The following is a 13658-nucleotide window of genomic DNA, read 5'->3' as shown; positions in this document are numbered from 1 at the left end:
CCTTCACCCACCCGACACACACACACACACACACACACACACACACACACACACACACACACACACACACACACACACACACACACACTCTCTCGCTCTCTCTCGTTCTCTCTCTCTATGTTATGACACAAATAATAATTCAAGCCCATGCCTCCAAATAAATCAATGTATGTTTTCTGTTGCTGACGTGTGCATGTCTAATGGGCCTGTTAACAACTGTCCCGCTATGCCAGACTGCCAGTTGGAGAAATCATCCCGTCTTTCACTTGAGGCAAACCCTGTTACCAGCAGAATACCAATCCACTGCTGTGACGCAGGTCTTGCGTCTGGACCCGCTCAGATGAGGATGAATCAGACCAAACCAAAATGTTCTGGAGGCAATCCGGTTAGAAGTGCAGCGGAAAGGGATTCTAATAAGCCACGTAGTGAGTAGCCTGTCCTCTGTGTCCATTTCTAAACGGATACTCATAGAAATATAACAAATTACTGCCGTTGCCTCTGGCACATGTTCTCCAGTACTCTGGTCACATTCACAGCCTGATTTAGTGCATTTGAAGAAAAAAATGTGAGTGGATGCAATTGCCTACCTGTCACAATAGTTTGAAATATGCATGCATTACTATCTACAAATGAACAGCACACCAATTCTCCACCCTCACATGCCAGCAATTTGCAATTTACTAATAATGGTAAATGCTGATTGTGAGAACGTGATTCAATGCAAAAACGGAAATTCTGAACTAGCCTATTCAGCAATGAAGTGGCCTACTCTCAGACTCTAGTCTCTGGCTCACTCCACATAGTCACAGCTTTACACTGGTTCAATGTAACGAATAACCACTGAGGATGGAAAGAGCTGCCAGGGCAGATCACGGTCAGCAGTACACTGTAATCTTTATGTGAGAATACTTTACTGCCTTGCCATGGTAGAATTCTGCTGTGACCGTGAATCAAACTCTCTGAGACATCTTCTCTGAGACCACCACTATAGGCTACTCTCACTCCACACTCATGATCACTTGCACGGTTGCCTCTGACATGGACCTGCTATGGGTCAACCTTGCTTGACCTGCCTGTCTGTGAATTTCAATTACATTTGTTATGTAAATAATATCCTTGACTCACTTTTTCATTCCTTGAGTAAGTTTGACAATCTAAATGCATGCCTTGTTCTGATTCAGAACTTGACAATGACAATTCAAATGCCATGCTTTGGCTACTCTTTGTCCCATGGGACATGGTGGTCTAGAATGTAATAGGCCTGCTTTCAGTACCATTTTGACTGCTGCACTAAAGCATCCATAATTGGCATAATTTCAAAAGCCTATGTCCAAACTCCTGACCTGTCAATCACTTGTTCACCTGTCCATATCCTGATGCAGAGTCACTTTTACCCTGCCTTCATGTACATATGTACCCACTCTCTGCACATTGATCTGGTACTGGTACTCCCTGTATGTAGCTCCATTCTCATGTATTTTAGTTAATTCCTCTTATGTTTCTATTTTCTATATTATTTTTTAACTCTGCATCGTTGGGAAGGGCTCATAAGCAAGCAATTCATGGTAAAGTCTACACCAGTTGAATTCAGCGCATGTGACAAATACAATTTGATTTGATTTTGACACCTGCCGATGCCAACACCTGTTCCACACACATTTATAGGCTATTTAAACGTCCTGGGTCAAATATTACTCAAATACATTACATTATATCTGCTCCACTCGTTTTTTACTTGTTGTTTATTCCCATTGCGCAAAGAGAGAGAATGTTGGGTATCTGTATGGAGACACAAGACCCCCTCCCATCCCTCCCTTATGTCGCTGCTCGTTCTGGTCTCGGATTGGACCGCCGCTGCGGAGGGCTGGCGTTAATGCAGCCTCGCTGCCTGGCGGTAGTTGTATCTAACAGCCGTAGGCCGACAGTGACAATAGGGCAAGTCAGGCTGACAGAGGTACTGACGAAGCAGACAGAAGCACCAGCAAGGTGATATTATTGTGCGCCGTTGTGCATATCGGCAACAAAGCGTTGAATCTGCACTATTCAGAGATACGATTTTGCACAGGAAATCAGACCAGTCCTGTGACGGTTTATCCTGCTATACAATTAAAGTTTCTGCTGAACGGAATGACAGCACCAGCTATTGCATGCAGCGCAATCTGAAAGGTAAGAGACATTGATAACAATGAATCATCATTGTTAGTTGTATCATAACAATTTCAATCAATTTATCAGTGCTTTTATTTGGATTGTATAGACCTGTTTATTGATTTTGCATAATGTTTCACACATTCGTTATTCCTGCTGGTCTGTTTTCATCCCGTAATGGCATGTTTACAAGCAAGTCGATGTGCTTTAAAATATGGTTTAGAATTAGCTAGGTGGTTTAAATTGTGTGCTTACATCTCTCAAAGGGTTATTTGTTGTGCATTATTGTCTTACTGTAACCTATTATTTAATACATCTACGGCATCGTAACATGTAGCCTGAGACCAGTATAGTAAACAGTAGGAGAAGGACAATGGGTATGATATTTGGCTTGATAGCATCATAGTGCAATAGCCTTCCAATGAATTGCAGTGATATTTATGTATAGTAATAAATATCTGTGTAGAAGGCCATTTGAAATATATATATGATGCACTCAAGTGCTACATATGTCATTGTAAACTGTTGTCTATTGGTATGGATGTTCCTATGCTCCTCTCCTCAGTGCCTTGTCTGTTCACACACACACACACACACACACACACACACACACTCACACTCACACTCACACTCACACACACACACACACACACACACACACACACACACACACACACACATTTACCTTTTACACAAATACTTTTTCTATTCTTTTAACACCTACAGTAAAGTTCCATATGAATCCTCCATGCTACTTGTAGACACAACATGTCATTGTTCTCATCAGACGCTGTCGATAATAGCGTCTATGCTTTGTCTGTGCTGGGACATGTGATCCAAAGACTTGTGTGTTTTGTGGTCACTTAGCCAGAGCATTCAGAGGATATATATTCTACCCTTTGCCTTTGTCAGCTTCATCTCACACTGGCCACACAGCAGTGTGAGATGGAGAAACAGCTATAGCATTCAGAGCATATGCAAACTATATTCTTTGTGAAGTGTCCCTCACTGACCATACTGTAGATGTAATGGGGATCATATTCAGATACTCAGCATTACCCAGAGCAGCAGGTTGGATGGCTTTCCTCTCAGACAGACAGTGACAGTGTTATGTAAGCAATGTGAGTGAAAACAGTTGACTTTGCTGTTGGTGGAGGTTGGAGAAACCCCTCTGGTGATTTTTAATGGTTTGTGAGAAACAACAGAAACCCATCCCTGTCTTACGATGCAAATTTCATTCTAGATGTACCGTTATATCATTCAAATTGTGAGCTTTGTGATTTGAGAGCTGCTGGTTTAGGGGCATTGTGGGTGTTGTCTTACTGGCACTCACCTGTTTGTATTTGACAATAATACACTAAGGGCATTAAGGTGCCAGTCTGTCTTACATTTCTCCTTGACTGTGAGAGGAAACAACAGTGGCACCCAGTTCACCTAGTCCTTGGGATATAGCCTATTTTACTAGTGGACAGACCCCAGGAGAAGGACTTCTGCACTGTTCTATCTTTTGGTCTAAATTGCTCACTGTTACAACACCAAATAAACCATGTTGACCCTTATTATTCATAAGTGTTATGAGTCATGACAACTAAAGCACCCTCCACACAGACTGACCTATTCTGCACATTAGTTTTGGTACTATACAAACACACAAAACTATATTCACATCCCCTAGCTGTTTGGAAATGTAGGACAATGTACTTTTTTGAGGATGGTAAAATGGGCTGTGTTAGATTTGTTCAAACATTTACAGCAAATAGAGGCGAATGACCCCCACTCCTCAGTTAAACAAAGAAAACAGTACATTGGCTGGATGTTCTGTTTGGGTTTAGGACATACTCCAACAGCCTGCCAACATGGTAAATGGCCCAGGTACTTGAACAATCTACCAGACAGCAGAACTCAAATTGCAATCTCACTGCATCAATGGCTTTCTGTCCAGTAAAGCTGTAGTAGGACTTCTCTAAGTAACTGTTATACCTTTGTTGGAATACCTACTACACTGAACAACAACACAGAGAACATGCTATGCACACACAATCAACTGTAGATGGATGCTGTGTTGCATCCATAGATGAATACATTTTACAACATCAAAGACCATGTCACAATTTCCATTTGAATCTAAATGGCTAAGTAAGACAAGGCAGTGAAAGTGTGTTACAGAGGACATGGGACACGTTTTATAAGAGTGCCAGACTCCTCATTTAATCATGGACTGGGCGGCAATCATCCACATCGTAACTGTGGGAGACAGGCAGTGCCATGAAGAATAAATCACAAAACTGTGATCCCATTTCAGTTCACAGCTCAGTCTCTTGATTTGTGTAGATTTGGACATGTTAATCAATCATTTACATTGTTGTTTTCCCTCTAGAAAATCGTACTTAATCACATCAAATCTTGCTAACAAAGCTTGAGATTCACAATTTACATTGCATATCTACAAATTAATCACTCCGGCTCATATTACAGTGATGGTAACATTTTGTAGGTGGATTATCTCTTTACTCCCAGATCTATTGATTAGACATTAGACATTATTATTAGGTGTAAATACTCAAGAATGGACCTTGGCAGGCAGCATTGATCAGCTGGCCAAGGCAGCTCTTGCTGTGCTGCTCTTTCTGTTGTGTGTGGGGTGTGTTTGTGTGTGGGGTGTGGTGGTGTGAGTGTAAATGTGTCTGCGTGCACGTGTGTGAGTGTGGAGAGCAGGAGACAGATGACCATTGCTCAGCACTTTGTGCGGGTTGTCACGTTTCCTACCTATAGTCACATAGCACCCAGACTGTAAGTCAATATTCCTGGCATCGCCAGCAATTAACTACAGCCTGCCTGCCTGCCCTCTATGAGCTGTGAGCTGCAGCAAGGCGACAAAAATGTCCTCAGTGTCCAGGCCTCTCACTGCACTGCCCAGCCCCTCCCCCATCTGCAGTACTACCCAGCCCCTCCCCCACCTGCAGTACTGCCCCTTGGGCCCTCCAGTCACCAATCCTCATCGACCACCTTTTCTCCAGTGTGTTATGCAAAGACCAGCGTCACATGGGGATCCAGAAGGAGGAGGGGTGGGGATGAGGGCTGTGACTCAAGGTACACCAGTCAAACTGTGCTCCGTCTGTGCTTTGAATACAGATGAGCTGAATCCCATTGAGGAGAGACATGGTACGGGGGTCACAGTGCTCTATCTGTGTGACAAACAGAGCTTGGTGCTCCCAGAGGTCCTCCTGGGAATAGCGGTGGCATGAATATTCCGGGGACGGGGACTGGGGGCAGGAAGCGGGGACGGGGAGCAGCGAGGGAGCGGGCCTGGTGGCTGCTGTGGGGCTGAGTCAGGGCTGCAGCAGAGGAGCAGAGCTTAATTACCACTGTTTGACTCTCCTTTCATCTCCAGGCTCTTTGATATGACACAAACCATGCAAAAGTGTGTGTGTGTGTGTGTGTGTGTGTGTGTGTGTGTGTGAGTGAGTGTCTGTGTGTTTGTGACGCTGGTTCATCTTCATATGTAGAAGAGAAACGGGACTGGGCTGCCTAGGCTGTTGTGTGTTTTAATAACCTTGTCAGTGGGATGCTGACTGGACTGCTGCTAGTAGTCATAGTACTGCTCTGATGGACAGCCAGCTGGCTCCCCTGTTGAAACAGCCCCCTCAGTGAATTGTCACACATGTACCATGCATAAACTCACAGAAAAATAAGTACACACACACACACACACACACACACACACACACACACACACACACACACACACACACACACACACACACACACACACACACACACACACACACACACTGTGGAGCCGTCCCTGAGGCATACACAGATGGACTATCCACAGGATGTCTCATTCAACACATTCTTATCTTCATTAATGAGAGATGGCACAATTCTGCTGTACCATCAGGGCCGTGAAGTTCATTCAGTCATTCAGATATTTGTCTGCCCTGGATGATGAAAGAAAGGATATTGCAAATGAGTGTTTCTTGGCTTGTCGTTACATGGTCTTGGATCAGACGGCCGACTGAAACAGATCTGCAATGAGCTGAGCTGACAAAATTTCACCGGCAGGCAAGATAATGAAAGTGCCTGTCAAGAATTAACCACTGTTGTCGCTGTGTCTCTCCTTTGCCATGCAAGTGAATGTTGAGTTGATGCTCTGAGTAATTTGAGGCTCAGACCTAGACTAAAGGTTTTATGGATCTCACAGAACTCTAACAGGAGACATTTTGAAACAAAGTTTTGGAGGGCACAGAAGAGTTACAGAAGAAGCATAGCCAAATGATCTGAATCCAGAGTGCGAGTGACTGATTAGTGAAGTGGAAAGGGAATTAGTTGTCTCTGTTCTTTCCTCTGCAGTGGTTGTGTGTTCCCCAGCACTGTTCTCTGGGTGGAAACAGAGGCCTGTGATCTCGGTCACTTGAAAGGGGCTTCACACAGCGGAAAGTAGATCTGTGTTTAACGCAGGATGCAATGGTTACATAAGAGCTTATTTGTCTCGGATACAAAACACTCAGTGTCTTTGATGTTGTCGATAAGCGAGGTGTGTGTCTCTCTGTGTGTAGAGAGAGGTGAGACACAAAAGCCATTGGGGTATCCACCATTTTCATTGTATAGGCTACGTGCCTATCTCTCTTTAACCTTGCATTCCTTCCTGCTCCTCCTGTTAACTTCTTTAGGAACAACAGCAGTCACCAGATCCCTGTGCTCCAGGCATCTCTCCCAGGCAGAATGAGCTCCTCTCCCCATGGGTCCCACGGGTCTGGGTCCCGCGCCTCCATCGACATCCTGGAGGAGCTGCAGCTCATTGCTGCCCAGAACCTGGAGAAGCTAGACATCAGCAAGTACTATGAGGTCATCAGAGAGCTGGGTAAGGGTACCTATGGGAAAGTGGACCTGGTCATCCACAAAATCAGAGGTGAGTTTGTCTCTGATGGAAGCTACCTGTGCCGTTAAGAATAACCAATGTGTTATATTCATGTCAGTTGGTCTATTCCAGACAGACCATCAACAGAGCGCAACAAAACAGAAACATTGCTTGCTGATGTGAAAACAACCAAATCATATTTTTTCAGGGGTTTTATATCAGTGTTTACAATCAGAACATTTAGATTCACTCCAGATTCCATCTAAAATGTATTTTTTTTTACATGTTTTCCACGGTCACAGTAATCTTACACATCTTTGAAGTATTTAGATCGCTCCACTCTTTAAAGAATTCATTTGTGGACCATAATTATAGTGAATGCGGCCTCCCTAGTTTCGGAATAGCAGTGAAGCACAAACCCCATCCAGATTGCTTATCAAAATGACCTATTTTAGCAAATCTTTTCAACCTTTGTGACATAAAATGCAAGACAAAATGTCAACCATTTGCTCAGTCCACTTTACAGTCTTGTTTAACCAACTCAAAAGTGTGTGGGGGGGAGCAAATGACCCTCCTACATCTAGGGGAATAATGACATACACAAGCCACCAAAGTGCACAGTTTGTCCTCAGCTCTTTTATAAAGCAGTGAAAGGACACACCATCTGGAACTATCCAAAACCACTATCACTGGGTTGTCATTAGACCTAAATCATGTACAAAAACACTTACATTACAACCGGCCGTGATTGGGAGTCCCACAGGCCGGCGCACAATTGGCCAAGTGTCGTCCGGGTGTGGCCGGGGTAGGCCGTCATTGTAAATAAGAATTTGTTCTTACCTGACTTGCCTAGTTAAATAAAGGTTAAAATAAAGTATTTACCCAGCTCTCGGATCCCACGCTGCCATCATATTACATTCTCCAATTCAAACATTTGACGCTATCAGCTCAGGACATAAATAATAAAAAGATTTCTTGCCGTCAGAGATGTGTTGAATAGTATTTATATGATGACTTCTAAATCATGTGTGTAATTGGGTTTTAGTGAGGCAGGCCAATTTGCTACCCTATCAAAGCTAAAGTGGAATTAGGGTGGCTGTAAATTTGGGTGTGAGTATAATCTCAGATTAGCATGATTACATTTACATTTAAGTCATTTAGCAGACGCTCTTATCCAGAGCGACTTACAAGTACATACATTCATATTTTTTTTTTTTTTTTTTGTACTGGCCCCCCGTGGGAATCGAACCCACAACCCTGGCGTTGCAAGCGCCATGCTCTACCAACTGAGCCACACGGGGCCCCATGATTCATAGGGGACACCAATCTTTATTTTACAGTTTGATGATAGCTTTGATAATGCTTACTCAATCCATCATACAGGTGGATATTAGCTTGAATGTAGAGCTGTAGTTCTGGAATAATTCATTGCATATCAGTCATCATGTGGGATTACCACAATTCAGCAAAAATGTATATTAGGAGATCAAATCATTTTGAAGCAAGCTATCAAAACAGTTCTTCACTTTCAAATCTGATTTAGTTAGAATTAATATTCACAATGTGTATGTGAGTGAATATCCATCTAAACCTCTTCAAAATGTACAGTATGTTCAATGAATATTTAGTGTTCACTTTTGTATACGACTATAGAGAGAAAATATTAGTTATCTTGTATTTGCAGTGCAAATATTTTCCCAATACAATTTTCTCTTGATTTTAGTAGTTCAACATTGCGTTTTTACCAACATTGCGTTTTTACCATATCAACGATCATATCATTTGGTGTAGTTTTAGTTAAATTTATTCACACAAAAAAAGACAAGTGAAAGACAAACAGTGACATTGAAAAAACAAGGTACAGTAAAGATGTGTGCAGGTGAGGTTAGAAACCCAAGAGGACTTTTATGAAAACCAAAAATATACAGTGCATTCGGAAAGTATACATGTTGTTATGTTACAGCCTTATTCTAAAATGGATTAAATAAATACAAATCCTCATCAATCTACACACAATACCCCATAATGACAATGAGAAAACAGTTTACATTTTTTGTGTGCAAATGTATTACAAATCAAAACAGAAATACCTTATTTCCATAAGTATTCAAGACTCTTTGCAATGAGACTTGAAATTGATCTCAGGTGCATCCTGTTACCATTGATCATCCTTGAGATGTTTCTACAACTTGATTGGAGTCCACCTACGGTAAAGTAAATGGATTGGAAATGATTTGGAAAGGCACACACCTGTCTATGTAAGGTCCCACAGTTGATAGTGCATGTCAGAGCAAAAACCAAGCCATGAGGTTGAAGGAATTGTATGTAGAGCTCCGAGACAGGATTGTGTCAAGGCACAGATCTGAGGAAGGGTACCAAAAAATGTCTGCATCATTGAAGGTCCCCAAGAACACAGGGGCCTCCATCATTCTTAAATGGAAGAAGTTTAGAAAGACCAAGACACTCCCTATAGCTGGCCACCCGGCCAAACTGAGAAATCGGGAGAGAAGGGCCTTGGTCAGGAAGGTGACCAAGAACCCAATGGTCACTCTGACAGAGCTCCAGTTCCTCTGTGGAGATGGGAGAACCTTCTAGAAGGACAACCATTTTCTGCAGCACTCCACCAATGGAAGCCACTAGATGGAAGCCACTCCTCAGTAAAAGGCACGTCAGCCTGCTTGGAGTTTGCCAAAAGGCACCCAAAGGACTCTCAGACCATGAGAAACAAGATTCTCTGGTCTGATGAAACCAAGATTGAACCCTTTGACCTGAATGCCAAGTGTCACGTCTGCATGCTCACTACTTTATGCTCTTACCAGAGCTGAGGTGGTGCTATTGGAGAAGCTTCTCTTTTCCCCTGAGCTCACAGAGCCACTGTGGCACCAGGGAGAGACAGACATTGATGCATTTCAATCTGGCAATTTTCTATCTCCTAGTCTTGACCTTGTCCCCTTCCCATATTTCCTCTGCTAATTTCTGTTTTCCTGTCATTCAGGGAAATAGGGTGTGGTCGGTAGAAGGTTCTGAGTAATTTCCTTCCAGATTGCTCTACGCTATTACTCCCAGACGACAGAATCCATGTCATGCGTCCTGTGTCTTTATGTTATACACTGCATATACCAAACATTAGGAACACCTTCCTAATATTGACTTGCCCCCCCCCCCCCCCCCCCCCCTCAGAACAGCCTCATTTCATTGGGGCATGGACTCTACAAGGTGTCGAAAGCGTTCCACAGAGATGCTGGCCCATGTTGACTCCAATGCTTCCCACAGTTGTGTCAAGTTGGCTGGATGTCCTTTGGGTGGTGGACCATTCTTGATACAGCCAGGAAACTGTTGATGGTGGAAAAACCCAGCAGCGTTGCAGTTCTTGACACAAACCGGTGCGTCTGGCACCTACTACCATACCCCATTCAAAGGCACTTAAATATTTTGTCTTGCCCATTCACCCTCTGAATGGCACACATACACAATCCATGTCTTCAATTGTCTCAAGACTTAAAAATCCTTCTTTAACCCGTCTCCTCCCCTTCATCTACACTGATTGAAGTGGATTTAACAAGTGACATCAGTAAGGGATCATAGCTTTCACCTGGTCAGTCTGACATGGAAAGGTGTTCTTAATGTTTTTATACTGAGTGTATATGAATCACAAGGATTTACAGACAGGCAAAGGAAAAGCAGCTCCCCCCTCCCAATCATTGGCTCTAATTTTATTAGTGTTGCACTTACTGGCTCTATTTCAGTACGTGTTTACTGCAACACTTTTGTATGTAATCACTTTCAATTTACTGCCAAATCCGCTGCATCAAAGCTGAAGTGCCCAGGCAGCCCCATTCCCTCTCTGTAGGTAAAGAGGATGGTGTCGTGACTAAACTATTCTGACAGAGGCTTTGGAATATTTATAAATCCCCCTCAGCGAAAAAAAGTGGTCTTGGATGAAATCCTGTAACCTCACTAAATTGAATTAATCCCAGACAGGTTTTGTAATTAATATCAGTTTAATTTATTTACAAGCCTAAATTTGGTGCAGCTAACTGTCTCATAGGACTCACAGAACATTTCTCATCCAGTACTGTACGTTATGTTCTAGGCACTAAGATGGCTCTGAAGTTCTTGAGGAAGAAAACAACCAAACTGAAGAGCTTCTTAAGGGAGTACAGCATCTCTCTCTACCTGTCTCCCTGCCCCTTTATCATCAACATGTTCGGCATTGCCTTTGAGACAGACGACTACTACGTCTTCGCTCAGGAGTATGCCCTGGCAGGAGACCTCTTCGACATCATTCCCCCTCAGGTGAGATGAACAGAGATGTATTCATCTGCTGTTACAATAGAAGGCGCTCAACATAATGTCTGAAATATGAATAACATAAAAGCTATTTTATTTCCAGCTGAAGGATAATGTATAGATTTGACATGATAAAGGTTCATGTGTAAAATGAATGTGAGATATTGGTGCTGTATATCTATTTTTAGAAAAAGCTCAGATAGCAACATAATCCAAGTCATTATCTAACCACCTGTCATCCATTGAAGACTATTTATAAAAATGTATTTTCTATAACTAATGTAATACCTGATAACCCCTAGTCAACATGCACAGTTGAGAGTTACATAAAATCCTTGGCTTATGGCCAAACACACATTCTCATGGACGGCTTAAATCTTTTACTTGCTGGTGGATTGTTTGACCTCAGTGTGTACTCGTCTCTGTTTAGGTGGGTCTTCCAGAGACGGTGGCTAAGCGTTGTGTCCACCAGGTGGCCATCGCCCTGGACTACCTGCACTGTAAGAAGCTAGTCCACCGGGACATCAAGCCTGAGAACATCCTTATCTTTGACAAAGAGTGCCGTAAGGTCAAGCTGTCAGACTTCGGTATGACGCGGCGTGCCGGCTCCCCAGTGAAGCGTGTCAGCGGAACCATCCCGTACACAGCACCGGAGTTGTGCGATGCCTCGCAGCACGAGGGCTTCTGCGTGGACTACAGCACTGACGTGTGGGCCTTCGGTGTCCTCCTCTTCTGCATGCTCACCGGCAACTTCCCCTGGGAGAAGGCCCTGCCGTCGGACGCCTTCTACCAGGAGTTTGTGCGCTGGCAGCGGCGCCGGACGGGCGCGGTGCCCTCTCAGTGGCGGCGCTTCACAGACGAGGGGCTGCGCATGTTCCGCAGGCTCCTGTCCATTGAGCAGGAGCGCCGCTGCTCCGTTAAGGAGGTTTTCAGCTACTTCAACCACCACTGGATGCTGGACAATGAGCCGGGTAGCAGCAGCGTTGCAGGAGGAGGGTCAGTGGGTAGTGGGCCCCAGGTGGAGCTCAGCTCGTCGTCATCTGAAGAGGATGTGCTGGTGGACAGGCTAAAGCAGCAGAGCCTGATAGAGCCCATGGGCGGACACTACTCCTCCACTGGCTCCCCCTCCTCCACCAGCAGCTACGAACGTGTCTCCCGTGACAACGGAGGGACCGGACGCATCTTGGTGGCCACGCCCATTGAAATCTGTGTGTAGAGATTGGCTATGGCACCCACATACACACACTGTATAAACACTAACATACGAAGGTCAAATAACAGAGAACGATCTTCCTGGTTAAAGGAAGAGGTGGGAGAACAGCCTGTTACTAGAAGTAACATAGTAAATGTACATCCTCGACACTGAAATTATTATGATATGTTACTTTTTGTATGGTTACATAAGACAGATGGTTACTTAAGGCAAAAACGAAAGTAGGGGGGTTGGTCGGGCATATAACTCGAATGTCTAGCAACCCAAAGGTTGCAAATTTGAATCTCATCATGGACAACTCTAGCAACTTTTCAACTACTTACTACTTTTTAGCTACTTACCATGTTAGCTAACCCTAACCCTAACCTTAACTCTTTTAGCTAACCCTGACCCCTAACCCTAATCCCCAGCATAGCTAACGTTAGCCAGCTAGCTAAAGTTAGCCACCTAGATAGAATTCGTAACATATAGTACGTTTAGCAAATTCGTAACATATTGTACGTTTAGAAAATTTGTAATATATCATACGAAATGGGTGATGGACATCCACAAATTATACATACCATACGAAACGAAACGTAGCATATCATGCTAAATGGAGTGTTACGGATTTATGTACAGAGTAATACGAAATGCTGTGAGACCAGGTTGGGGAGAAAGGAAGATGAGGAAAAATGATGGTTGGTGCTCGAAGGAGGTGGTTGTTTCACTATAGATTCTGACAAACATTCCTATTGACGATTATCTCTGAGGGAATGACAAAAGACAATCACAACCAGTACTGATTACTGAACATATTTGTGGGCATCTGCAGGCATTTATTGATGTATCGTACTGTAGCTATATTCAGACTAAAATGTACAACAAGATCGGACAGAGACAACAAACATGTGAAGGACAAAACAAGCTTTTACAGAATAGCAACATAATGTCCTAGTAAGTTGTATTGGAGCTCACCAGATCCTATCGTAAAGCAATATGTTCAAGCAACTTCTCTGCAAAAATGACTTCTCTGATAAATGGCTCATGGAATAATGGAAGAAATTAAACAATTTTGAATCTGCTGTAATTGCATCAGTAAAAGATAATTGGAGACTGTAAAGGTTGGCTGTCATTGTGACTTTTACCATAGTGCAATGTGAACCA

The 13658-nt window shown here is 43.4% G+C and overlaps 1 protein-coding gene across 1 annotated transcript; it reads left to right on the top strand.

Moving 5' to 3' along the window:
- Positions 1-1925: 1925 nt before the first annotated feature.
- On the top strand, positions 1926-12860 carry LOC120044642 (serine/threonine-protein kinase SBK1-like). Its single transcript, XM_038989314.1, has 4 exons — positions 1926-2166; positions 6822-7060; positions 11103-11305; positions 11730-12860. The coding sequence occupies exons 2-4, from the start codon at positions 6874-6876 to the stop codon at positions 12513-12515; spliced, it is 1176 nt and encodes a 391-aa protein (XP_038845242.1). The 5' UTR covers positions 1926-2166; positions 6822-6873; the 3' UTR covers positions 12516-12860.
- Positions 12861-13658: the final 798 nt, after the last annotated feature.

The sequence above is a fragment of the Salvelinus namaycush genome, chromosome 3 (genome assembly GCF_016432855.1).
Source record: "Salvelinus namaycush isolate Seneca chromosome 3, SaNama_1.0, whole genome shotgun sequence".
NCBI lineage: Eukaryota > Metazoa > Chordata > Actinopteri > Salmoniformes > Salmonidae > Salvelinus > Salvelinus namaycush.
This window is presented reverse-complemented; position numbering and strand designations above follow the sequence as displayed.